Below are 23,805 nucleotides of genomic sequence, written 5' to 3'. Positions count from 1 at the left end.
TTAAACATTGGGACACTGGATCATATGTTGTTCTATTGTCCTTTGATACTTAACTTTTGGAGGTCAATATGGGGTAAGATTAACAACATATTGGAGTCATCAATTTCACTAACATGCGAGTCGGTCATATGTGGAACATTATTACATGTAAAGCCCCCTATAGATCAATATAAATGTCGTCTTTTCCTTATCATGACCGGGATAGCCATGCAGATGGTAACCCAAAATTGAAGAATTACGATCGACTAAATTTTCCTTTCTGGTGGGCAAGTCTTTGCTCCAGCTATAGATATGAAAAAATGAATGCCGATAGTTTGGGGCACTTTAATTTATTTAAATTGATTTGGGGCCCGTTGACATCTTATATTACTTCACTATAGTAGGTCTTTGATTATGAGTTAGTTTATAATAATAATAACTTTATTTTTCTATATCGCCATAATCTTACGACTTCTAGGCAGTTCACAGTAAAGAGAGCTGTACAATCAGCGAATTACAGTCTTAAAGATCAATGAATTATAATCTTAACAATCATCGAACTACAATATAGTATTAACATGTTACAGTGAAGGGGCTGGATGGCCAGCGAATTACAGAATACAAATGGAGAGGAAGACACTGAACAGATAAAGAGTACAGAATACAATTAGTGAGGGAGCGTAGTATCAGCATGAAGAAGAATAGTTTTAGAAGGAGGGAGTATTTTGACTAGGAAATAAATCTATTGAACAGAGCAGTCTTAATTTCTTTCCGAAAGGTACCGTAAGTCAATCTGGCTCTGTCAATGAAGTTGCCTAGCCAGGTTTGCTGTCTGCTAGCTTGAAACTTAAATGTTCTTTCCAGAAAGGTTCTGTATTTGCAATCTGTATTCCCTGCATAGAAATCTTTCCTTGCATGAAAGCAGATACATATAGAAGTGTTTTCAATAGTTTTTAAAATTTCAGTCTGTCATCACACAGGTGTATCTGCCCCATCAATGCGTTTCACATTTTAACACCTCTTGTGATAGCTGCTGCCATTTTTCAGTAGATCTAGGCCAGGGGTCTCAAAGTCCCTCCTCGAGGGCTGCAATCCAGTCGGGTTTTCAGGATTTCCCCAATGAATATGCATGAGATCTATGTGCATGCTTTCAATGCATATTCATTGGGGAAATCCTGAAAACCCGACTGGATTGCGGCCCTCAAGGAGGGACTTTGAGATCCCTGATCTAGGCAATAGGATATTCTTCCCATGCAATACTACCTCCCGAGCGCTTGGCAGCAAAGCAGAGGGCACATAGACGTTTCGTTGGAGATTATTTCTAAAGTTGTCTTGTGAAGGAAGAAAATATATCCTTTGCACAACTACTCTAACACAAGCCCCTTTCCAACCAGATACACATTGAGTTTCCACAACTTCAAGCAATGAGTCGCACACAGTTTGAGATAACAACTTTATGAGTTGTTTATTTTCATACACATCCAGGGAAGGGGGAGGGGGCAATTTCTGTCCTAATTTTGGTCTTTGAGTATTTACACTTGGGGTGGGTGGGAGGATGGGAAGATATTATTAATTTGAGTAAGGCGAGGTTATTGGGAAAATCTATGTTTATGTGTTTTATTGAATAATCATTTGGCGGGTGGGTGGGAGAAAATGGTTGGTTATGTATATTTGTAAGTTGAATGTGCTTTTATAGACTTATTATATGTTATATATTTGTGTAATGCACTTTTGAAGTTTGGAAAAACAATAAAGAATTTTAAAAAAAAAAACCCCACCAAAAAAACTGCCTAGACAGAACTTACACATTGTGAGTTAGACCTTGTAATCACACCTGCAAGTGCCTAAATGGTATCCAAAGTAACCAGAGAACACTGCAGGGACAAAGTAAAGACACTCCCCCCCTGTGTTCACTGACCCCGTTGCACCCCCACAAAGTTCAGAATAAAAATTTACATACCTGCCTCCAGAACATCAGCACTTGCCTATTGCTAACTTACCTTTCCTAGCAAAAATAATCGAAAAACCAGTCTTCAATCAACTGTCTAACTTCGCTGAAAAAAACTTATGCTCTACACCCATACCAAACATGTTTTCAAAAAAAATATTCCACTGAACTTTCACTCATCGGACTAAACTACCTCAATCCATTACTTTAAAGACCACCGTAAATCCTCTGTTCTAATCTCCTTAGATCTCACCTCTGCTTTCGATACAATTGATCATTCCCTACTTCTAACACGATTAGAATCTATTAATATCTCAGGTACAGTTTTGCAATGGTTCTCTTCCTACTTTCAAGATCGAAACTATAAAGTCAGTTTCAATGACTCCTTCTCTTCCACTATCTACCAAAACTATGGCGTCCCCCAAGGCTCAATTCTCTCTCCCCTTCTTTTCAATATATTCCTGGCTCCACTACTCACCTTGGCCCAATCTATAGGTTTCACCGTATTCACTTATGCCGATGATATCCAATTACTTCACCCCATAAATCTACATCCTCTGATGAAATAACAGAAATTAATAAAAAACTCAACAAAATCAGCCTTTGGCTTCGGCTTAATAAACTATTATTGAACATTTTTAAAACTACTAGAGTTCTTTTCTCGCTTTCTCCAGATGAACATCTATATTTACCCATCAGTATCGACTCCTCCCCAATTCAAATGGTTAACAAAGTTAAACTCCTTGGAGTCATTCTAGACAGGGATCTTACTTTTCATCAACAAGTTAGTGCAGTTATGCAGAAATGTTTTCATAAGCTTAGGCTCATCCGTTCTATTTCCTCTTTTCTTGATCACTCCTCCATTAATATCTTGATTCACTCTCTAGTAATTTCAACCATTGATTACTGTAATGCCCTCTATCAAGGCATAACCCAGAAAGAAATTCACCGTCTACAATTATTGCAAAATACTGTTGTTAAATTAATCTATCATGTAAAAAAATTTGACCATGTCACCCCTCTCCTCCATAAAGCACATTGGCTACCTGTTTCTCATCATCTTTCCTATAAAATACTCCTCCTCACTTTTAAAACAAAAATCTCTAACCAACCGGCGTTCATAGATAAACTTTTGATTCCCTACTCATTATCAAGGGTCCTCCGATCAAATAATCAAAACTTACTCTCTATACCGTCAATACAGGAATTGTTTCACGACACTACTCGTAAATCCATCTTTTCAGTTACCGCCCCCTCTTTGTGGAATGCCCTTCCACTAAACATTCGATTAGAGAACTCACTCGGAAAATTTAAAACCAAACTTAAAACCTTCCTCTTAAAAGATGCTTTTACTCTTTAGCATCAGCCTCCGCCTTTTAACTCCCTGATTTATATGCAGCTTTGAAACATCTAATACTTCTGAAGTGATTCCCTTCCTAATGTTTTTACCACTCCTCATTTACCATCCTTTTTTATTAATTTTACTTCGATGTATTTTAAATAACCTCTCCCCCCCTACTTTCCTTCCGTTTCATGTATGTTAATCTGAACTTGGCCAGTATTTTTAATATTTGATAAATTACTGTTTTTATTTGCTTATTTTAATTGCCTCTTATAATTTTTTATAATGTACACTGTCTAGACGTATTTTTATAGACGGTATATCAAAAATAAAGAAACTTGAAACTTGACAGCCTAGTAGAGCTGCATAGAGGTGGTTAAGTAGTCTGGGGAATGGGCTAGTAAACCATAGAGAAGAGGACCCAAGCCCACAAGTCACTCTAACCACTACATTCATGGTGGAACATGTGAGCCCACCAAAACCCTACTCTACTGCCATATATGTGTCAGCTGCAGCCATAAGGGCTATTGGGGTTATAAACAGGTGGGTATAGTGGATTTTGGGGGCCTCACCATGACCTATAAGGGAGTTTTGGTGAGATGTTTACGTAGCACGCTTTTTGTGAAGTTCACAGCAGTGCCCTGTAAGGTGCACCACTGTTCTCTTGCCATGTCTGGGTGGCCTGTCCATCACTTTGCTGGCCCCTCCCACATCCAAAAGGTCTTGTTCTGGGCGTTTAGGAACAATTTTTGATTGAGAATATGATATAAAGATACACATACAGATTGACGATTTTTTGGGGAAAAAAATATTTGGACGTACTTTTCAAGAATGGACATTTTGCTACTGCCAACTTTGGATGACTAGTGCCCTAAGTCCAAATCGGACTTAAACGTTTCTTTTGATTATTGTAGCGTGGCTGTCCCTTAGAGCAAGGCAGGGACCGGCACACAACTACTAGATAGCCCTGGCGTGCTTCCCCAAGAGGGAGGAAGTACCTGTGGTGGAGAGCTTACCTTATTGATAAAAGTCAGAATGGCACTACACAGGTAAGTAGTCAAAGTAAAGCAATCAAATTTATTAATCATCCAAACTTGGCAAAACAAAAATGTGGCAAAAGGAATCCAAAAACAGCAATCATGAGTGAACCAAACAATAATGCAGCACTCACTAGCCTGGTCTGGTTAATTTTAAGCGTTCAGCTTATATCCCAGGTAAGTCCTATCAAAAATGGCCTCAATAGAATAAAGCACAAGTTTAATCACAAGTAGTCTTTGGGCCAAATACAAAAACTATATCTTTGCAAAGCTGTAGTTCTTCTCTCCTTTGCAGGGATTAAGGAGCAGAAGGTTGGTGGATTTGCCATAGTACCTTGCCAAAGCAAAATACAAAAATAGACCCACAAAAACAATCCTGCCCCCCAACCTTCAGGGTTTTCACAACTCCAGGCAGGACATTACTAGTACTGCCTAATTGCAGCTAAGCTTCTGCTTGCAGCCGCCATCGTGGAGCAAAAAAAACAAAAAAACAACTTTCAAATCACAAAGTAAATTGTTAGCAACTTTCCTTCCTCAGCAAACACAGTCCATTCACTTTCTCAGCTACTAAAACATTTTTGCAGCTGAATAATTCTCCCAGCAGTAAGACAGCCCAAATCCCAAAAATCAAGAAAAAACTTTTCAAAGCAAACACACAGTTCATTCAGCTTACTTCCATTTCCTCTGGAAGAGCAAGCTCTGGCAGAGCAATCCAGTCCATATCTTCTGGTTCCTGGTTCCTCTGGGTTTCTTCCTCTGCCTCTGGGCTTAGCATTTCTACATCTGCTGATTCCTGAGAAGGTGGAGGCTCTTTCAACTTGGGAGCTTCCCTGGGCTGCTGCTTCTTCTGGGACAGCCAGCTCTCTAAATGTTGGAGAGCTGCAGTGCCACACCCAGCCCTGCGCGGGGGAAGGGCTCTGCAGCTGAGACTGCCTTCAAACTGTTTGGTCAGCAGTTTCAAAAATGGAGGATTTAAAGGAACCAAACCGTTTTTCCCAGGGCTATGTACTAAGTCCTGCCTGAACTCAGCCTGAGCTTTCTGGTCCTGTTCCTGCCTTGCAGGGACATACTGGTCAGCTCTAACCAGTTTCACCAGGCGATTTCTGGTGCTCCTAACTTGCACAAGGCTGGAACGGGAGTCGGTCTTCTGACATTATGCCCCTCTAAGGGTATGAAATAAGCTGAATTATATACAACTTATGTTGAAATTAACAGCCATTTGCCACAATACTTTGACAATATAGAATATACTACTTGGAGAGAAACTAGACTACCAAATTATAATTTGAATGGTGTTATTGGAATGGTCTTAAGGACAGGATTCACCACACTTGCTCACTTATGCTTTATATATTTATATCGGCACTTGTTTGGGGGGGTGGCGAGTTTGCTATGGGGGTTTAAGAAGTAGAAAATGGGGTATTGAATGAGTGTTGCTCTGTATGAATGATTTATGTTTTGATTATGGATGTTGAGATAAATTATTTTCTTATGTTTTGGTGAGACTTGTATTGTTTTATGTTTTACCCATTAATAAAGAGATTTTTTTTAAAAAACAAACTTTGCAGACAGTTCAAAATAAAGCCCTGTGCCTAATATAGTCACCCAAGAAATCTGATAGGATCTCCAGTTTTTATTTGTAAGATTCAATAGTTGCCAATGCTTGCCAGGATTTGTTTTCAAGTTGTTGTATGGGGAGCTCCCCCTCATCTGTACTCTCATTTTGCGTTAGCATCACCAACAAGAGCCTTTCAACATGTGCTCCTTTTTTTGTTCCCCATGGGGAAGGAAGAAAATGAAGCATGTCGATAGACTATTTGGTTATCAAGCAACCAGATTGGATATTGATTTGAAAAACATGCTTTGTTTTTTTCATTTTTATCGGGAGTATAGGCGCCAACTTAAGACATGGTTATTTAGGAAATATATTTTAGCTACATTATAGGAGAGTTGTAAATATTTTAAATGTAATTCCTGGAGCTTTGTTCCAGTCTTATTTTTGCGTGATCCACTCTGAACTGTGAGGTATGTGACAGAATACAAACTAAAATGTTATACCATCTGTGAGAATTTCATCTATCCTGCTTGTCCTTACAAAATAAGCAATCAACCCAAAAATCACAACACATCAATCTCACATTATTCAACCCTCACTGAACCAGATTTTTGCTTTAAAGGAAATTGTGTTTGGTGAGGATTTATAGAATGAAGGCTCAGTTTAAACTAAATTTGGTTAAAGAATGAACAAAATACATGAAAAGAAGCAAAAAAACAAGGAGCCTAAGCAACTAAAAATAGTGTTCTACATCATTTTATATCCCACAAGTCATTAAAAGTTTGCTGTATTTTATATAATAAATGTACAGCATACATGCACTGTAATTACAAGTATCTCTATATGGGCATACACACACACGCTGAATGCTACTCTTACGTACCAGGAAGCCCCATTGTCGCGGCTCTCTGTATCTGTAAAGCCAGAGTCCAAAAACATATCCTTGTAGATTCGCCCTACAAGGCAGTACATATCCGAAGCAACCTGCTCTTCACATTGTACCAGAGGTAGCATAATTTCCAAAGCTCGCTGCCTGTCACCCGGAAGACTTCTCCTATTTAAAATAAAATAAATTAATTTCCAAGACTGTCCTTCATTCATACAAGAGAACATTTCAGATCCAGAACAGCTGGTACCAGAAAATGGATTTTTCCAGCTAATGGGAGAAGTATTTGTATGTAAACCGCTTTAAGTGTGGGTGTATAGCTACAACAAGGCGGTATACAAGTTCCAATCCTTTCTCTTTAATTAAAAGAATTTTGGTTAACAAGAATTTCTGTGGAAATATAATGGGTCTAAAAACTGTTGACGCAATAAAGCTGTAAAAGATAATGTCACTGTCATTGTAATTCACCGCAATAATATGTAAATCACCTTGAACCTTTTCTGGATAAGTGCGACATAAATTCAGATTAGATTAGATTGATGTAACTATAAGGTAACTGTCCTTGTTTCTTATATATATATATATATATATATATATATATATATATATATATATATATATATATATATTTATTTTATTTTTTTATTTTTTTATTTTTTTTAAGTTTAATAAATTTTTATTATATTATGAATACAAATGAATCATGACAGATTACATAAAATAAGGCCAAAGGATTACCTTTGCCCATACAGAAATAGTTACAATAAGTAAAGTTTATAACAATAGTTGGGAGGAAGTTCATAACAGAGAGAGAAAAAACAATTTCAGATTACTTGGGCTACCGGAACTGTCCTTCTTTCTGATTGTACTACATGTGGAACTCTTATGGTATGTGCAGTTCATGATTTTTGTCTAATAACGATAAGTTATAAAATACTTGCCTTCTGTTTGAAAAACTACAAACACCTTACAGCTTACGTATAATTCATGAGATTCATTATTTCACTTTTCAACACAATATTTGGCCAGAGTAAAGAATAGGTATTTGCAAACTTAAGCTGGCTTTTACTAAGCTGTGGTAGAGGTTTCTACTGCGGGCCAGCGAGGTAAATGCTCCGACACTCAAAGCATTCCTATGAGCGTCAAAGTACCTTGCTGGCCCATGGTAGAAACCTCTATCATGGCTTAATAAAAGGAGCCCTAGCCTCTCCAGGAAAAACTCCTGCAATTTGCTTAGCTGCATATCCCCACATGCTTTGTTGGAAATTAGTATTTCAGTCTACCAGAGGCAAAACACTGAATATTCAGCATAGCAAATCTCCCAGCTGATCATATCACAGAGTAATGTGGGGACATGTACCATGGTGGGGCTGCAAGAAACTTGCTGCCAATATGTATATTATGCTCCAGAAACTGACTAGAACCTCCAACCTTCTGATTTTACCCAGCATTTTCATCAGAGAATTGGCCTGAGTTCCCAGGACCATCTGCACAGCTACAGCAAAATTACTGCAACAACCTCTACACAGCTGTGCAAGTGCTGGCAGTGTGCAGAAACCAAAAATAAAATCAGACTTTTGTGAAATACAATAATGCAAGTTTCCCAGCTCAGATTCACATCAAGGCAACAATGTGATTTTTTAAAGCTAGTCACCCCTCCTCTGTGCATCATTTGCATCAATGAGTTAATGGTGGATGGAGGCAGCTTTCTATAAACACAGCTAGCCATAACGTTTTTACCTTTCTGCAAGCAAACAAAAAAACCCAAAAGACTACTTCATGAGGAACAGCCTACACCTGGCAGCACTGATTTAGTTTGAGTAATCTGAATAAAGCACCAGTAACTTCACATACTATACCAGGATTTCAACAAAGGAGAAAATCTCAAGAACTCAGAAATGCACAAAACTTACGAAGGAAGGAAGGAAAGAAGGATTTAGAAATGGCTATACAACCTAAACTAAGTGGATAACAAAATAAACACTAATAGATCACATTACAAAATAATATCAATCATTGTAATTGCATTTGATTACTGCGCTAAGCTTCAGCGCACAGCATTTGAACACATGCACTAAAAATAATTTATTGCTGATAAAGTGAACAAATAGAATGCAAATTACCTTGACATTCCAAAACGTGCTGTCAAAAAACTCCTAAACTAAAAATAGTGGTGTTAATATGCAGCTGTTTGCTGCATCGAGAGTAAAATGTCTCCCTTCTCAACAGTGTGTGAACATGAACTAGCTCACACACTGACAAGAAGACCGACCTTAATTTAAAAAAACAGGCCTGACAAATTCTCCAACCCTTGCCTCATCCAACAATTTACCATATTTTCACGTAGATAACGCGCACCCGTGTAAAACGCGCACAAGGGTATAGCGCGCGGAAAACACAAATTTATGTACAGAAATTTTTATATAACGCACACACCCGTATACCGCGCATACTGCCCGACTCTCCTTTCGCCCGCCCCGACTCTCCTCTGGCCACCCCGACTCTCCTTTCGCCCGCCCCGACTCTCCTCTCCCCCTTGAAGTCCTGTCCCCACCCTGAAAACCTGATGCCCCCCCCCGACGTCCGATTCACCCCAACGCAGGACCGCTCACACCCCCACCCCGAAGGACCGCTTGCACGCACTCCCACCCGCACCCGCACCCCCACCCTGAAGGACCGCTCGCACCCCCACAGCCTCCCGACCCCCCCCCATCATGTAGAAGCTCCTACCGGGGTCCTGCTGCTTTCTCTTGGCGGTCCCGGCCCTTCCGTGAGCCCTGCGCCTGCGCTGCTTCCTCTTCCAGCGGTTCGCCCTTTCTCTAACGTCAAGCCCTCTTGCCCCGCCGACTCCCCGACTCCCCGACACGATCTTGCCCCAGCCAACCGCGGCACCTCCGACACGATCGGGGCAAGAGGGAGCCCAAGCCCTCTTGCCCCGCCGACTCCCCAACTCCCCGACAATATCGGGCCAGGAGGGAGCCCAAACCCTCCTGGCCACAGCGACCCCCTACCCCCACCCCGCACTACATTATGGGCAGGAGGGATCCCAGGCCCTCCTGCCCTCGACGCAAACCCCCTCCCCCCAATGACCGCCCCCCCCCCCAAGAACCTCCGACCGCCCCCCCCAGCCGACCCGCAACCCCCCTGGCCGACCCCCACAACACCCCCACCCCCCTTCCCCGTACCTTTGTGTAGTTGGCCGGACAGACGGGAGCCAAACCCGCCTGTCCGGCAGGCAGCCAATGACGGAATGAGGCCGGATTGGCCCATCCGTCCCGAAGCTCTGCCTCCTGGTGGGGTCTAAGGCGCCTGGGCCAATCAGAATAGGCCCGGGAGCCTTAGGTCCCTCCTGGGGGCGGGGTCTTGGGCACATGGTCGGGTTGGGCCTTAGGTTTCTCAGGACTGCAAATGATTTCTGTATTGTTTTGTATGGCATCTGTCTATCATCATTCCCAGAAGTTTTAGAGTGGGTTGAATGGGGTATGTGATAGAGTTTATTACTAGGTTTGTTATGGTTGGGGTTTTGTTATTTTCGAGGAGTATGAATTTTGTTTTGTCTGGGATGGGTTACAGAAATTCTGATCCACTACATCCTCAATAGACCTAACACTTACACCTATCCTGGCCTTCCACTAACACTCAGATACCTAACACACTACCCAGATATTAGCACAAACATAACTCAGTTCACACCCATCCATCATAACAGACCCTCCCACAGCAAACCAAGAAAAGCCAAAATCTTATCTACTCTTCAAATCACATCAGACTGCCAGGCTGCCAACTACCTCCCCATAACATGCATGTACACCAACATAAGATCTGTCAAGAACAAAGCCAACCTCATCAGGTACTGGATCAAGGAGGAAAATCTAGGCTGTCTATTCCTAACAGAAACATGGCTACCTTCACCAGAAGACCCACTCATCAAAGACCTTTGTCCACCAGGCTACAAAATCCTATCACTATGTAAAAAGACAAACAAGGAGGCGGCCTTGCTCTCATAGTGAAAGACTTTCTCCAAATTAACCTACTGGAATTTCAACAACTCAAAAACATTGAAATTCTAGCATGACAGCTGTCCAGTCCTAGCCTAAAAACACCTCCTCTTCTACATGATGCCCAGAAACTGGACCAACATAAAGGACATTTTCCACAACTTTGTGTTCAAAAACTCCCTTACCTCTTCTAACTGCATCCTACTAGGGGACTCCACCTTGAATCAAAAAATGACAACTTGGTCACCGACCTATTCACCTTTCTGCAAGACCTAGACTACTCCTGGCTACCCTTCTGTTCCATGCACATAAAAGGCCACCACCTAGAAGTCGTTGCCACCTCTTCCAAGGACCTCTGCAACCCCCTATATCCTCCTCAGAAGGCAATTGGCAACAATCACTCTTGTCAGACTACTACATATTCAAATTCAAGCTTAACTGGCTTCAATCCAAAAACAACAAAACCATACCTCCAACCGCAATCTTAACCAATCGATGAGGCTACCTTCTTGACCAGCTATGACAACAACTTCACCGACCATCCATCAGTTGACTTCTACACTGCCTGGGAATCTTTCAGCGACAACACTCTAAATCGCTTTGCGCCCAATCGACTCAAGCTCAAACGCCCGAAAAAATTAGACAAATGGTTTGACAATGAGCTGCAAATACTGAAACGTCAAGTAAGATGCCCGAAATGTGCCTGGATCAAGAGTTAAGAAGACACCAAACTGGAATGGCATGAGAAATCAAGAGAATACAAATTCCAACTGAAAGACAAATGCAAAAAAACTACTACTACTCCCAAATAAATCAGCATGGCCTCAACTCAAAGGAGCTATTCAGACTAGTTGACAACCTGACCGATGTTGCACCTCTAACCAGCCCCTTCCACGATCTCCCTCCTTCCGCCAATGCCCTCGTTCACCATTTTCAACCCAAAATATAAACCACAAGAGTCTCCCTCAACACAAACCACTCCACTGACCTCACAAACACACTGAACTCAAAAATTCCACCACCCCGAGCTGACATGATCTGGAACTCCTTCACCAACCCAAACTGGTCTCAATTTCACTTCCTATTTAAAAAATACATTCCACCTGGGGAGCGTGACTATGCTCACCTGTCCCGTGCTCATGGCACCCATCTCGGATAGACTTATGGCTTTTGGGATGCGGCTAAAGCAGTGCTGCAGGGCAAAATTATTGCATATGCTAATTTTAAGAAGAAGGCACGAGATAGGGAGATCCTGTGCTTGGAACGACAGGTTCAGGCGGATAGGATGTGGTATGCGTGTCATCTCACCCCTTTCCGTAGGAGCACTCTGTTGGCCTCTTTAAATGAGTTATTGCAGGCCCGTGCTGCCGGTTCGCTTCAATACTTTAAGTATCAATTTTATTTACATGGTAATAAGGGCGGGCGGCTTTTAGCTAACTTGGTGCATACTTCCGATGGCCCTCGGTTGATCCTCCGGGTGATAGGGAAGGGAGTGGAGTCAGTTTGTACTGATGAAGCGATTGTGAAGGTTTTTCTCCAGTTTTATCAGCAGCTGTATGCTCATTTTGTGGTTCCGGAGATGCTGAGTGAGCTGTATCTCGATAATATCCACACTCCTTGAGTGTCTGCTCATCATCAACAGATGTTAAATGCTCCTATCTCGGCTGAGGAGGTTGCATTGATAATCCAGTCTAGTGAACTTTGGAAGGTCCCTGGACCCGACGGTTTTCGCGCTGAGTTTTATAAATTGCTTTCCATGGAAATTACACCAGTGCTGACCTCCATCTTCAATGCGTATGTTGAGAGTTTACAGAATTATATGGCGCAGGACCTGCTTACATTGGAACGTTGGTCCTCAACCTGGCAGCTAGGCTTCAATGCTAAGAAATGTAAGGTCATGCACCTCGGAAGCGGAAATCCATGCAGGACGTACTTCTTGAACGGAGAAACTTTAACTAGGACTTCAGCAGAACGAGATTTATGAGTAATCATCAGTGCAGACATGAAAACTGCCAATCAAGTGGAGAAGGCTTCATCTAAGGCAAGGCAGATATTGGGTTGTATCAATAGAAGTTTCGTCAGCCGAAAGCCTGAATTCATAATGCCGTTGTACAGGGCCATGGTGAGACCTCATCCGGAGTACTGTGTGCAATTCTGGAGGCCACATTACAGTAAAGATGTGCGCAGAATTGAATCGGTTCAGCGGACGGCCACCAGGATGATCTCGGGGCTCAAGGGTCTCTCGTACGAAGAGAGACTGAACAAATTGCAGCTCTACACTCTCGAGGAACATAGGGAGAGGGGAGACATGATCGAAACATTTAAGTACCTCACGGGATGTGTCGAAGTGGAAGATGATATTTTCTTTTTCAAGGGACCCTCGGCCACAAGAGGGCACCCGCTCAAACTCAGAGGCGGAAAATTTCATGGCGACACCAGAAAGTATTTCTTCACAGAGAGAGTGGTTGATCATTGGAACAAGCTTCCAGTGCAGGTGATCGAGGCAGACAGCATGCCAGACTTTAAGAATAAATGGGATACCCATGTGGGATCCCTACGAGGGTCAAGATAAGGAAATTGGGTCATTAGGGCATAGACAGGGGGTGGGTAAGCAGAGTGGGCAGACTTGATGGGCTGTAGCCCTTTTCTGCCGTCATCTTCTATGTTTCTATGTTTCTATGAGGGGGTCTTTACCACTGTCTTTGCGTGATGCTCATATCATGGTGCTCTTAAAACTGGGACGGGATCCAACCTTGTCCAGTTCTTACCGGCCTATATCCTTTCCTAATACTGAGGTGAAATTTTTCACTAAGATCCTGGCTAACCGGATAGCCTGTATTTTTCCTGATCTTATCGCTGACCCTCAGATAGGCTTTGTCCGCCACCATTAGGTGGCACGCAACATTAGACGCATTTTAACCTCTCTGGAATATGTGGCTTATCATCATGTGCCTTCTCTGCTGGTCAGCTTTGACGCAGAGAAAGACTTCAGTCGGGTTTCTTGGAAATTCTTGTTTGCCATGTTATGCCATTATGACTTTGCAGGATTTTTTTTACGCTATCTCTACTCTTTATGCTTCACCTTTGGTGGCTATTTGGGTTAATGGGATGCTCTCTGACCCTTTCAAAATTCAGCAGGAAACTAGACATGGCTGTCCTTTATCCCCCCTTCTATTTGTTCTTACCTTGGATCCTTTAGTGCAGGATGTCTTGCAAATCCCTGATATTAGTGGGGTGACCATTGGTACGGTGGAATTTAAATTATCGGCATTTGCGGATGATCTCCTGGTTCATATTACTCATCCTGTCACAGCCTTGCCTGCTCTCTTGATGGTGATGGCTGAATATGGGGATTTTTCTGGTTTTCAGCTGAATCTTGATAAGTCATTGGCCCTCCCTATGAGTCGAGAGGTTCGCGATGCGTGGCCGGGGGTCTTCCCGTTGAAATGGGCAGACAGGGCCTTCCAATATTTGGGTATCTAACTGACTTCTTCCGTTTCTTCCATCAAGCAGGCTAACTTGCATTGGCTTTTTAAAACTACTTGTTGACGCCTGGATAATTGAAAGTTTTTTCCTCTTTCGGTACATGGCCATATTCATCCTTTTAACATGGTTATTTTTCCCAACTGGCTTTGTCCTGTAGGTGCTGCCTATATGTCTTTTACAGAATGATCTTCGTGCTTTTATCTCGGTTTATCTGGGGGACAGGGGAAGCCTCGCTTGGCTTTTCATTATTTATTGTGGTCTTGGTCGAGGAGAGGAATGGGTGTTCCTGATATGCAGAAATATAATCAGGCCTGTTTACTCCGCTGTTTGGGGAATTGGATCTTGGAACAACAAGACTATACCTGTTTTGATTACGAATTGGCCTTCTATCCCCCGTGGAATTTATCTTCTTTGTTACATGCTCCTCGATCTTCCCTCCCTTCTTACTTGCGCTCTAGTCTTTTATTGGACTCTTTACACGATAGTTGGAGGGTTTTGGTACTTAGCTTGGGGGGGAGCCCGGGGGTGTATGATTTACTGTCTATACAGGGGAATCTTCAGTTTTCCCCGGGCCGGACTTCTGGCCCCTTTTGACGCTGGACCCAGCTGGGTTTGACTGTTTTGGCGCATGTCCTTACTCCAGATGGTATGCTTCCACCTTGGTCTACTTTTCAACTTTAAGAGGGGATTCAGGCCACTGATTTTTTTGTTCACTTAAAATTGGCTTATTATGGGTGCTCTTTGGAGGTGGAGGGTTTGCGGATAGGCTTAGGGAGCAAGCTCCGTGCCTTTTTCAGTCAATTTGAGGAAGAGGGGTTGTCCGTCTCAGCCTTGCATAAGGCGCTGTGCTTTCTTGCTCCGTCTCGGTCGTGGGAGTCTTTATGTGTTTGGTGGGCTTGAGGCCAACTGATTTGGATATGGAATGTCTTATTAAGCATATCTAACCTTTCTGTCTAGGCTGAACTTAGGGAGTGTCAGTTTCGAGTGCTGCATCACACATATCTTATGCGGGTTCAATTATTTCACTCCAGTTTTGCTGAGTCGACGCAGTGTGAGAAATGTACTGGTGCATCTAAGTCTTTTTGTCCATGCTTTTTTGGAGTTGCCCAGTGGTCAGGGCTTTCTGGAGATGAGTGGTACGCTATTTGGAGCTTTTGTTAGACCGTTCTATACCTCTTACTCCAGTGGGGTTTCTTTTACATAAATATGAAGCTTTTCGATTTCCCCCTGGTGTTGGCCGGCTCTTTTTGTGCAAGGCCTGGTTGGTAGCTAAGAAAATTATCTTGTGGGAGTGGGTTTCGGATCGCGCTCCTTATTGGGCTTGGCGCAACCGTCTGCATGCTTTGATGTTGCTTGAGAGGGATCGGGTGCGTCATTCCTTGTGACAATCTAAGTTTATTTTGCAGGTCTGGGGTCCTCATAGAACCTGTAGTATGATCCTTAATACCTTGCCTGTTTAATTTGTCTTGAGCGGTGAAGGGTTGGCAGTCTTGGAGTAGCCTTTCCCCAGCCTGGTCTGTCCTTATTTTGTGGTATTTTTTGTTGTTGTTGTTTTTCTTTTTTTAACTCTCTTGGGGGGCGGAGGCCTTATACATTGCCTCTTGGGGCTCATCAGTCTAGAGCCCTGAGTGTCCAGCTTCCGCTTTGGTCTTGTTCAGGCCTCTTTCCTCCTGTCTGCAGCATTTTTCTTCTGTCATTTCTTGTGCTTGGTTCTTCTGACAGTTCGATATTCATTGGTATATTCTGGTTTATCTTGTTATGAAGGGTTGGGTGTGTGGAGGTGTGGGGTGAGGCTGGGATATTGGGATCGGGGGACACATGCTGTATAGTTCCTGAACGACTGTTATTTTCTGGTTTGTTCAATATCTGTTTTTCTGGTTTGTTCAATAAAAATTGTCTCAAAGTAAAAAATACGCTGCAACATACTCTCCTATTGACTCCTGCCGACCTAGCACTAATGTCTAAGCCTCAAATAAGATCCTAGCACATCTCTACTTCTAGCTAACAGACACTCTAAACCAGTGTTTCACAACACGCGGTATGCATACCCATGGGCCACTTGTAGGGGGTACGCAGCCTGGCCGCCACTGGGGATCCCTCCCTGCCCACCCGCTGCTGAAGCTGCTTCCAGGGAGCCCTCCCTGCCGGTCTGCTGCACTAACCCCGACCCCCGAAGCTGACCCGGGTTACGTCATTGGAGCTGAACTGGCTCCCTTCTCCCCCAGCAGTACTCCATGCAGGGACATAGGCAGCGACTCACACATTGTGTAGCTGACCCAGAACCTTTTCTCCGATGTCAGAACTAACGTCAGATGGAAGGCTTGTGGGCCAGCCACATGCGTGTGAATCGCTGCAAGTGCCATCCCTGCATGGAGTTGCTGCTGGGGGAGGATGTGAGTCCGGCTCCAACGAAGTAAGAGGGTCGACTTTGGGGGTGGGGGTGGTGCAGCGGGCCAGCAGCGGCTTCAGCAGGGGGCAGGGCAGGCAGAGATCCCCAGCTTCTGCATGCAGGCAGAATTCTCCCCAAACTAGGGAGCTCTGTTGATCTGACTGTCACAAAAACCATGAAAATCTGAAAATAATAAAGAAATATACAGTGCAGATCGGCTTGCGGTCAAAAGGAAAAACTGAAGGGGGCAGCAGAGCTCTCGGCAGGAGTTGATTCCTTCTGCACAGCTCATGAGCATGAAGAGAATACCCCGCTGTCCAGAATGACACATCTATTGCAGTAGAAAAACCAGCTAGATTGTACATGCCCACTATGTTCCCCTTTTAGCACTGTGGTTTTATTGCTAATTTCTCCATGCTAAAATTTTCAATAGAGGATCAGCAGTACAGAATGACACGGGGAAAAAAATCTGTCCCCATCACTGCACCGTCCCCGGCCCACCATCCTCTGCACCGCCCCGTCACCGCCGTTCCCTTCACCGCCCCGTCACCGTCACCGCCATCCCTTTCACCGCCCCGTCACCGCCACTGCCATCCCATTCACCGCCCCATCACCGTCCCCGCAGCATCCATATAAGCCTTAGTACTGCAATATTTAGCTTATTCCTTTCTTATAAATCAAAGTTCCTGCTGCTGAACTAGAAAAAGATGTTCAGCTGGCAGGGCTTTATTTATAAATTTTTATCAACACAACTAATATACTACTTTATCCTAAAGCAAAAAATAAATAAATAAATAGAATTTTTTTTCTACCTTGGTTGTCTTCTCATTCAATTCCTTCCATCCACTGTGTGTCTTCTCTCTGTGTCTTCCATTTGCTGTTACTGTGCCTCTCCCTTCACCCCCTCCCACAATTGGTCTACCACCCATCTTCTTCCCTCCGCTCCCCCATAGTATGGCATCTGTCTTCTTCTTCCCTTCCAGCGTCTTCTCCCCACTCTGCCTTCCACATTTCCAAGGAAGAGAAACTTTTCCCTTTCACCTCCTCCTTCCTTGTGTGAGCCGGAACACGCGGTCCCCGCAGCCCCCACCCGCACGCCGGCTCGATCGTTTAACCAGCTTCCTCTCTCCAGCTCTCCTTAGTTTGCCGGTTTTCTTTTTCGGCGACTGGCACGCTTTCAAAGAGCTGCGCATGTGCGGCTGCTCAAAGTTCAATCTTCTGCTCTGCTGCAACTTCCTGTTTCCGGTTGGGTCAGAGCAGAAGATTGAATACTGAGCAGCCGCGCATGCGCGGCTCTTTTGAAAGCGTTCCGGTCGCCGAAAAAGAAAGCCGGCAAACTAAGGTGAGGTGGAGAGAGCAAGCTGGTTAAACGATCGAGCTGGCGTGCGGGTGGGCGGGTGGGGGCTTCGGGGACCGCACGATCCTTTATGCCTCACTGCGGTGACAATACCATTCACCGCTCCACGGGGCGGTGATGGTTTTGTCCCCGTCCCCACAGAGGCTGCTAATTTTCATTCCCCGTTTTTGGCGGGTTACCCGCGGCTAAAAGCGGTAGCCGCGGGTAAACCGCCACCATGTCATTCTCTAATCAGCAGTATGATTAGCACAGGAAAACCAAGAATGAATCACTGCCACAAAAGAATAATGCAACTTACTGTATCTAGGCCTGAACGGCAAAGCTGGCTCCATTTTCAAAACCCTGACTCTACTAATGCACGACACAGAAAGAGAAATAAAGGGCTCACCATGGAGAAGCAAAATTCTCTCAGGGACCATTGTAGGAGAGAAACACAGCACTATGGACATTCAGAGACAGTGCTCTTTAAATCAAAAAGGCACCCCATATAGACTGATCTCCTTTCCTCTTAATCAGCAAACTGTTAGGTGAGGTAGGGAGGAATAAATATGGTCTGGTATGCTAACACTGTAGCATATTTAAGACCACCATACCTTAAGGGAACAATTCCCAGTGAGGGCTGCAAACAGGTCTGATTTTCTAGGCATCCACAATGAATATTCAGATTAAGAACAAATCTAATTTGCTTAATATGGTTGGCGCACTTCTCCCCTCCTCCCTAAAAAAAATACCACACACCCTGGTTGCAACTTTGATGGACAGGAGTTAGGAGTTGAGAATCTCCACCCCAAGCAGTCAAGTCAGTGAGCAGAAATAGCTTCAAAAATGTTCTAATCCAGAGTTCAAAAATGACTAGTATTTATTCATGTCTAGGGAAAAAGCCAGCTCTGGGATGTTTAACTTTCCAGAGTAATTAGAAAGTGAGCACTGAGAGGCAATGTTTGTAGTCACTGACAAGAGAAGCAGCCAGCAGTTACTTATTACAGGTAAATACTCTTTTCTGTAACAGAAGTTTTCTGATGAGTCACTCTTATAGATGGAAAGATCACCGACTGCTACTAGAGTTATTTGCTTAATTTCCCTTAAGTGACAAAAATCACAGTGAAACATGACAGTTTTTAAAAATCATAATTATTCTCACCAATATTTAAAAATATGCTTTACAACATGTTCTACAAAAAAAAATTAGAACTTCTCACTATCCTTCAGCAGGGCAGAACAGAAGCTGACAGCCATTTTAGGAAAGCGTCTTTCTCTATACACATTGGGAAGAATAACCCGAATCAAAGACTAGGGGACGCTCGATGAAGTTACAGGGAAATACTTTTAAAACCATAGGAGGAAATATTTTTTCACTCAGAAAATAGATAAGCTCTGGAACGCATTGCCAGAGGTTGTGGTAAGAGTGGATAGTGTAGGTGGTTTTAAGAAAGGCTTGGACAAATTCCTGGAGAAAAGTCCATAGTCTGTTATTGAGAAAGACATGGGGGAAACTACTGCTTGCCCTGGATCGGTACCATGGAATGTTGCTACTCCTTGGGTTTTGGCCAGGTACTAGAGACCTGGATTGGCCACCATTGAACGGGCTACTGAGCTTGATGGACCATTGGTCTGACCCAGTAAGGCTATTCTTATGTTCTTATGTTCTACATAATATATGATTTGGGCTGCTGCTGTTCAGAGCCTCCCTTGCATCCTCTAGCGAGTGGGACAAGTCCCTAGAAAGTTAGATTTTCAGGACATCCTTAACATGCCTGAGATATATATTTCTATACTATAGGCGGGGAATACATTTGTGGTTTGAGCATCCCTGTTCTAGAGAAGTGGCCTATTGGTTTGAGCAGCTACCTCAGCACAATTCTCACTGCAGCTCCTTGTTACTTTGGGCAAGTTACTTAACACTTCATTGCCCCAGGTACAAAATAAAGTACCTGTCTAAAATATGTAAACCACTTTGATTGTGTAAACCACACCCCTTTACCTTTTTCCCTGTTTCCCAGAAAATAAGCCCTAGTTAAGATCAGCCCCCCCAAAAAAAATGTCCCCAACACTCCCTGACTCTATTGCTGCCCAATTCGCTGGAAAAAAAAAAATCGAACTCATCAATTCAGCAACCCCCATCCCATTGAGACCTGGCATACCTCTGCTCCGAGGCTTTCTAAAGCAGCAGCAGCGGCGGCAGCAGCAGAAGCGTTTTGAATGGGCTGCTTCGTGGCTTTCCCCACTGGGGCCTTCCCTATGCCGCGTCACGATGAGAGGGTCAGTGGGGTTCTGCTGCGCAGGGGATGGGAGGGAGGGATTGAAAGATGCTGCAGAGGGAAGACCCAGCCTTGGCGCTGCAACAGTTTTTGGAGGCCTCAGAGCAGAGGGGGATGGGAGGGAGGGATAGAAAGATTCTGCATAAGGGGATGGGTGAGAAGAGAGAAAAGATGCTGCACATGGGGTGGGGGGGGGTAGAAAGGAAAGAGGAAGAATTGGGTTGGAAGAGAGAGATGATTATTGTACATGGAAAAAAACAAACAAACAACTAAGTCATCCCCCGAAAATAATCTCTAATGCGTTTTTGGACCCAAAATTAATATAAGACACTGCCTTATTTTCGGGGAAACATGGTATCTGAAAGCAAACAGTAGTGGAAGCCAAGACAAACCACAGCACAACTGACAGATATCTAATATTAAAGGTTGTCCTAAATATCATACAGTTACCCCACATACACAGAACAACAACTTCCCATAAACACTAAAATTGTAGTGTAGAACACAGCCATACAAAAAAAAAAAAAAAAGAAAGGACAAAACACCAGGACCAGCCCGCCAGCCCAACTATTAGGCAAAACTGTTAGGTGCCCTAGACAAACCTTCAGTCTTTTGCCCCTTCTATTACATTTCCAGCCATTAGCTATGCTGAACTTCTGTTTCAAATATCAACAGGCTGAGAGTACCACACTGCACAACAGCAAGCTCACAGGTACTTCAGGTTATGTGAGACAGCATTATCCTTTTTTTGGGGGGGGGGGGGTTTCAAACCTGATTTTAAAATTTAATGCCAATCAACCATCTAATGAAGAATAGAGCGTGATCACTAAGGAGGACCCATGAGCTAAAATAAAAAAAAGTTTAAAAAAAGCATCTCTTGAGGTTTAGAAAAATTCTCCCGCACAGTTGAGTGAGGTGCCAGAGGCAAACAAAACTAAAAAAAAAAAAGGTAAAACTAGTTTAGCTTCATAAGAAATTGTTGATTTATTCAAAAGTGGCATGTTCTGAATGCCAACAGAAATATATTCCAGAGATAAACTTGACATTCACCCAAGTTCATATCATGTAGAGAAGCAGCCTAATGGTTAGAAAAGTGGGCTGAGAACCTGTGGAGTTGAGTTCAATTCCTATTGTGGCTCCTTGGACCCTGGGCAAGTCACTTAACCATCCATTGCCCCCCTTTGACTGTGAACCCACTAGGGATACAGAAAGTACCTGTATATAATAGATGTAAATCTCTGTGGCTGTACCACAATATCAAATCCATGTTCTATTAACTTTGTTACCATTTACCCCCCATCACCACCACTACTGACTGAACAAACTGAAAATTGTTCTTACCTGTTTAGGGCAAAAGCATAATGAAACTTCACATGGAGGTGGGAGGTCAGATCAAAAGTTGGCAGTTTTTCCAAAGTTTCCACCAGCTTCACAATTGAATTGTAGTCCTTTCCAAACAAAACAAATTAACACAGCTGTTTATCTTGCACCCTCTCTGTTTCCACATGTTAAAACAGATTACAAGCAGCAGTCTGAGAAAAGAGTCATCATGGGCTCAAGAGAATTCCAGAGTTATTCCAGGTCAGACTACATTACCTTGTGTGTACATTTGTGTGAATATTACTTGGATTTCAGAAAAGCTTTCGACAAAACACAGTTGACTAATTCTTGATATGGGCCTAAAGTGACTGACAGATTAGAAATTCGTTGAGTGGAAAACTGATATTAGATGCCAAAGAAAGAAGAGTTACCAAAGCTATGCCCACAGGGTAGAGAATGACACGGGGACAAATTTTCCCCCATCCCCACAGGAACTCAATTTTCCTGTGCCTTCGAGTTTTGTCGCTGTCCCTGCCCCTACCCCATTCCTGTAAACTCTACCTTAACCGCACAAACCTCAAACACCTATGATTTTAACGTGTTTGAGAACATAGAATATAATAATAGCCTTACTGGGTCAGACCAATGATCCATCAAGCCCAGTAGCCCGTTCTCACGGTGGCCAATCCAAGTCACTAGTACCTAGCCAAAACCCAAGGTGTAGCAATATTCCATGCTACCATTACAGGGCAAGTAGTGACTTCCCCCATGTCTTTCTCAATAACAGACTATGGACTTTTCCTCCAGGTACTTGTCCAAACCTTTCTTAAAACCAGCTACGCTATCCGCTCTTACCACATCCTCTGGCAATGCGTTCCAGAGCTTAACTATTCTCTGAGTGAAAAAAAATTTCCTCCTATTGGTTTTAAGAGCTTCATCGAGTATCCCCCTAGTCTTTGTAATTTTTGACGGACTGAAAAATTCTACTCCACTCAGGATTTTGTAGACTTCAATCATATCTCCCCTCAGCCATCTCTTTTCCAAGCTGAAGAGCGCTAAACGTTTTAGTCTTTCCTCATACGAGAGGAGTTCCATCTCCTTTACCATCTTGGTCGCTCTTCGTTGAACCTTTTCTAGTACTACTATATCTTTCTTGAGATAAGGAGACTAGAATTGAATGCAAGGCTTGTGCAGATGAGGATGGAGCTTGCAGGAATGGGGCATGGGGCATGGACAGGAAAAGAACTCATTTGCATGAGCATTTTTTGGGGAGAATAGCTCGCTTTTTTAAAATTGCTACTATAATGGTTGTGACAGCAGCCCATTGATTTTTTTGAGAATCTGGGCCTAAGTGTTAAACAAGCTACTCTTAAATGTATAATTAAAACATGCAAATACAAAGGTACTGCCTGCAGTATAAAAAACAAAAGCTCAAATAACTTGTAAGTGGTTATTACCCACATCTCTACGTATGCAAGTGAACTAACATCTAACATGGTGACCACACTGCATACCGTGTGCCATTTTGAAATGGCCATTGGTTTTATTTTTCGAGTAAACTCTCCTCTCAGTCCACTTATTCCCGCCATTACAAATACCACGGCAGAAATCTTACACATATATACACAATCAAAATGAATACCTGAATATCTCTATAAGACAGCAGCAAGTTGATCACAATGTCTGCCGACAATACTTCACTGTTATCGACGCGCTGGCGAATCCTTTGTGGGGACGGGAAGATGGGTTACCGTGGGGATGGGGAAAAATTTGTCCCCGTGTCATTCTCTACCACTGGTCCAATTTTTTTAAATACTCTTGTAAGCAATATTGTGGAAAATATTTAAGGAAAGGTCTGGATTTTTATGTTTGATACCAAAATATGCAACAGGGTAGACACTCTACAAGGTATGAAAAACATGGCAAAAGATTTAACAAAGTGGGATCTGGGAATGATCTTATCTGATAATCTAAAGATGGCCAAACATGTAGATAAAAACAACAAAAGCCTGAATAATACTCAAAGGCATAGAAAGAGAAGTGACCAGCAGGAAAATGAAAGTGACAGTTATCTCTTTCTCATTTGGAGTACTGTCTTTGCAATTCTGGAGACTACTGTCAAAGTATATAAACAGTTATTTAAATGGTCAGCTCAATCCTCGTTATAAAGCATGTATACCCTTGAGGAGCACTAGTCAAGGGATATATGATAAAAACATTAAAATACCTCCAAGATATAAATACAGAAGA

At 43.0% G+C, this 23,805-nt stretch overlaps 1 protein-coding gene across 3 annotated transcripts in view; it reads right to left on the bottom strand.

Annotated features, from left to right (window-relative positions):
* Positions 1–23,805, bottom strand: part of MAP3K5 (mitogen-activated protein kinase kinase kinase 5) — a 418,652-nt gene that overhangs the window by 233,204 nt on the left and 161,643 nt on the right. For all 3 annotated transcript variants that reach the window (XM_033937504.1, XM_033937503.1, XM_033937502.1), the window contains 2 exons: positions 21,577–21,683; positions 6,745–6,915 (listed from right to left, as the gene is read on the bottom strand). In XM_033937504.1, coding sequence (XP_033793395.1) covers positions 6,745–6,915; positions 21,577–21,683 — 278 coding nt within the window. The remainder of the gene's footprint in view (positions 1–6,744; positions 6,916–21,576; positions 21,684–23,805) is intronic.

The sequence above is a fragment of the Geotrypetes seraphini genome, chromosome 3, assembly GCF_902459505.1.
Source record: "Geotrypetes seraphini chromosome 3, aGeoSer1.1, whole genome shotgun sequence".
Taxonomy (NCBI): Eukaryota; Metazoa; Chordata; class Amphibia; order Gymnophiona; family Dermophiidae; genus Geotrypetes; species Geotrypetes seraphini.
Note: the sequence above shows the minus strand (reverse complement) of the source record. Positions and strands in the feature narration are given on the sequence as shown.